Source organism: Brachycentrus maculatus, unplaced genomic scaffold (genome assembly GCF_059751285.1).
Source record: "Brachycentrus maculatus isolate JH-2025_06_01 unplaced genomic scaffold, ASM5975128v1 h1tg001271l, whole genome shotgun sequence".
NCBI classification, from domain to species: Eukaryota; Metazoa; Arthropoda; class Insecta; order Trichoptera; family Brachycentridae; genus Brachycentrus; species Brachycentrus maculatus.
The window spans coordinates 24,064-28,586 of NW_028281946.1; the positions used below are offsets into that span (position 1 = coordinate 24,064).

Sequence of the window (4,523 nt, forward strand, 5' to 3'; positions counted from 1 at the left end):
GTATGCTAGCTTTTTGCTCCCTTGTCTGAGCGAGAGAATTTACATCAGATCTTTTGTCAATAGTGGCTGATAGTAGTCTTTAATATAAACGGTCTGATCTCTCTTTTATATTTATTTATTAACTGGGTCTGATTAATTAATGAGCTATGCAACATCTGCGATATGAATGCACACTTTTAAATCTTAGCCAGCTTTTGTAATAGTAAATGCGTCATCGTGGCATCTCGTACCTTTATGGTCTATGGCGAAAACTGGTAATTTCCACTATTTTCTGTATTTATAGTCTTCGATTTTGTATTTGCCACAAATTTTTTTCATGGCTTTTATCTCATTTTGACCGAAACTGTTATTGCCGGCTTCGAATTCAAAAATAATTGCCTATTTGATGGATTTATAGTTTAGAGGGCCGAATTACGGATGCAAAGTCATTAAAGGGTAGCGTGATTGTAATGGCCAACATCGAAACTATCCTCGAAAGATGAATTCTGATAGCTGAGTGTTGATTTATTTTTAAAGTTATTCGCTAATGAAATTCTTCTTGAGGACCGAATAGGGAAATACCTTTTTCAAAGCTGGGATTTATTGAATAAGTTCCTCAGGAATAAGATATGGGTTCATATCGTCAATTTTCATGTTTCTGCACTGTAGATAAAACTGCCCGTTGGGATCAATTTGTAACTTCCCTGTGATCTTCCTGGGCTGATGGTCAACTGACACAATTTTTGGGATATAGCTATTGTTTTTAGCATCTAAGTATTTCACCTTTGTCTCATGCAGAAGTGGATATTCCTCCAAAGCATTCACCTTCTTAAGATATTTCGGATAACCATCCCCTTTCAGAACTTTATTGTAGCTCCAATTAACACTGATCTTGCCATTGTGAAGTTGCTCTTTCTAGTTGGGTCGCTTGTAGAACTCATAGTAGGCTGGTGCGAATTATTCCAGGATCTTTATCTCTCGAGTGATGTTACCAAACTTTCCTATTTATTTCACATTTTTTAGCACTACACAATTCTCCTTTGTGAGTTCGACATATTCAGACTCGTAATAAGTTCCGGCTTCTAAATCAATGCCATCTTCTTTTTTGATGATCTTTATTGGCAAAATAGCGCTAAAAAGGCACATTGGAGTGGGCTTCTCGCCTAAAGTATTGAGTATTACAACAGTCCATCTCATCTGCTTAATTCTGGTGTAGGCTTCCCATTTTTCAATGTCCAAAGATTTATTGTGCCAATTTCTGCAATTCTTCTATAAAAAAGGACAGACAAAGCCCAATTTACAATTTTATTGAGCCTTTTCGACATTTTGAATGTTTTTATTTTTGTTTTTGTTTGACTTCATGTATTTTACGCAAATCTTTATAAATGTTTAGATTATATATGCAGCTTTTAATACCGGAGTCATTCAACTATATCCTATTTATCTTTAGAATATTCAAGCAACCCTACCTCTTCAATGATATGAGTTAAATCCAATTATTCTACTGTCCTTTCTGAGTGTTCCAGAACATAGACCAGGGCTCATGCTAACTGAACAAATTATTCAATTTTTAGTTAATAATTATGGCCACTTAAAGTCAATAAAATGCCTTAATTTAAACTCGAAAGAGAAGAGCACAACAAATAAACACTTCAAAAATTGAATTCATGAGAATTTTATTTGCATTCTATAAACTAATAATTTTAGGAATCTTTTATAGGCCCTATTATCGGATTATATAATTTTAAAAGGATTACAATGCAATGAGATCATTTGTCGAGGAGGTCATGAGAGAGAGTCTCATAGGATTTATAAAATTGCGTGAAGATATCATTGTAATATAATCCGTCAATAATCCCGCAAGTCTCTCTGATAGAGTGCATGCCGAGCATCGAGCATCCGATATCGATTGTCTTGATCCCAGTTCCCGCGGATAGGATGGGGCCAATGGTTGATCCACAAGGCGAGTCATTTTTAACAATGAATTATTGAACTGGGACACTTACCTCTTTGGCTAGTATTTTAAAGATGGCGGCCGAGACAGCATCGGTCGCATATCTTTGGTTATGGTTGATTTTTATAACGACTCCTTTGTTTATTTAAACTTGATGGTTGGCCTGATGCTTATCGGGGTAATTGGGATGAATCGAGTGAGCCATGTCTGCTGAGATCAAAAAAGAGTTCTGTAAAGTCTTGTAGTAATGATCCCCGTCGATTTCCTTTTGGCAAAGATTGGAATAGATTCTTTTGATCGCATTGATAACAATTGGAGAGCCTGCGCCTTGTGCTGACTCGGATCCGCATTATTCATGGTCAAAGAGTGCTGCCATGCTGATATAGCTGCCTTTGTTCTCGGTGTCAGCAAGAGCTTCAATTGCTGAATTAGCATAAAAATACCATGAAAAGAGGAAAACAAATTATCCAATCGAGGAGAGCTAATGAAGTCTTCATCTAAGCCTACGTATGAGCTCTATTGCGAATCAGCAAAATAAAGGTCAAAATCAATGATAGACTCGGCTGCAATTCCAAGATCCTCACAGATCAGGCTGATCAATCTCGAGTTGTGTTTCGTGAAAATGCTGGCTTCTTATTTTATCGCATGCTTTAACTGTTACTGGTGATACTCAGAACTTAAAATGGGGCGGAGCTCGGTTTCATTGTTGGGTTCGAATTTATTGCGATCGCTCCTCAAATGAATTGCTAAATTAGGGATTTTAAGCAAAGCTTTTTTGGATCTCCACAGTTTTGAAGTATATTTGGTTCCGTCATGGAAGACAATTTTTCCGGCTAAGATGAGATCACGGTCAAACCATGTGTGCCATAACCCTCCGCCGTACGTCATGACAGCACTCTGAGCATAGCTTTTGAACTTCATTTTGGAAACTGGTGCAATTTTAAGACAGGGACTGTCTGTATGGGCTCCAACAATTTTGAATCCTGACAAAATATGAATTATGCTTACCTGTATTTTCATGATCAAATTTTTCACCGACATTGAAAGCTATCAACGTCGAGCAGTTTCTTGTAAAGAAATACTTGGAGCCCTTTTAAACTTTCCAAGTGGAGTTTTCGAGGAGCTCGATGTAGCCTCTCTTTTGAAGCGTGGATCTATACCACTATACAACATGATATGGCGACGGAGAAGAATTCACGAACTCCAAAAATCGATCAGCCAGTATCTTGCTCTTTTTGAGAATTTCCCCCTACATAGATAGATACTTTTAAGTAAATGACAAAGATTTGATATAAATTCTAAGAGATGAATTAATCCCATATCAAAGCCATATAAATGCATTTATACTTTCTGAATTTGAGCAAAGTGTTGCAACATTTTATAATAAAGTAGTAGGATTGAAACAAATGACAGTAATCAATCATATCATGAGCAGCAGTCTTTCTTCTTGGTCTTTTACTTGGTATCTTCGACTCGGAGTCGTGGGTTTCGCCTACCACCAACAACTAGTTTGTTATTATTCTTGCGGATTGTGTATATTTATTCGGCTAGCTATTTGAAGAGCTCGGAGAGGTTGTGGCCAGTCTTGGCGGATACCAGAAAATGGCGGAGTCCAAGCTGCTTGGCATATGACTCTGCTTATTTCTGGTCGACTCTTCGCTGATTCTCCATGTCGGCCTTGTTACCTGCTAGGAAGATCACGAGATCCTTATTGTTCGCATGCTCTCTGAGCTATTTGACCCATTTTTTCACTTTCTAAAAGGACTCACTCGAAATAATTTCGTAAACAACTATGGCCCCCATCGCATCTCGATAGTAGACAGGAGCAACTGCATTGTATTTTTATTGCCCTGCCGTATCCCAAATGGCCATCTTGGCACTCTTCTCCCCATTGAAGAGCTTGAGATCTTTTTACAGATAGCATGCGTTAATGGATGACTCCTGATCTTCATTAAATTCGTTTTTTGTGTACTTGAGTGTCAAGGATGTCTTTCCTACTCTGCCTGAATTATTGTACGATTACCTTCTCCTAGTACTACAATCTTGAAAATGGGCACGGAAGTGTTCATCAATAATTTCGCGATGCTTATATTATATAATAATTGCTTGTTTCGCTATATTTGATAGCTTGTTTCTATATTTGATGGCTTGTTTCCATATCTTTAACTCAAAGCATTCATATTATGTTAATTCAGTCTGTATCATGTTAGACTTCGTTCCAATAATTGCGCAAAGTGTGATATCAGCGTTAGCATGACAAGCTTGCCTATTAAATTAGAGACTGATAATATATAATTAGGAAGAGAAATAAATGGGATTTTATGATATCTTGTCAGGAGTGCTGACTGTCGTAGGTTTGACTATTTTGGTGTACCGAACTGCACATGAGTTAGAATCGGCAAAGAAGCAGTCAATCCTAGAGAAGTTATGCACAAAATGGGTGATCTTTGTCATATTCCTGGAGTTTTAATACTTGATCTTAGCAGTTGTCGAGATCATACCGTTAGGGGCACTGGCTCTGCTCTTTGTCAAGATGTTGCTTTTCATGCCTGATAACCCCATCACGCACAAGATCTACAAGTATATTCAA

At 37.5% G+C, this 4,523-nt stretch overlaps 1 protein-coding gene across 1 annotated transcript; it reads right to left on the bottom strand.

Moving 5' to 3' along the window:
- Positions 1-1,748: 1,748 nt before the first annotated feature.
- Positions 1,749-3,736, bottom strand: LOC148299240 (uncharacterized). The gene is given in 3 exon segments (XM_088276271.1): positions 1,749-2,342; positions 2,345-2,916; positions 3,703-3,736. Coding segments are annotated over 3 exon segments (1,200 nt in total).
- Between the last annotated feature and the right edge of the window lie 787 nt (positions 3,737-4,523).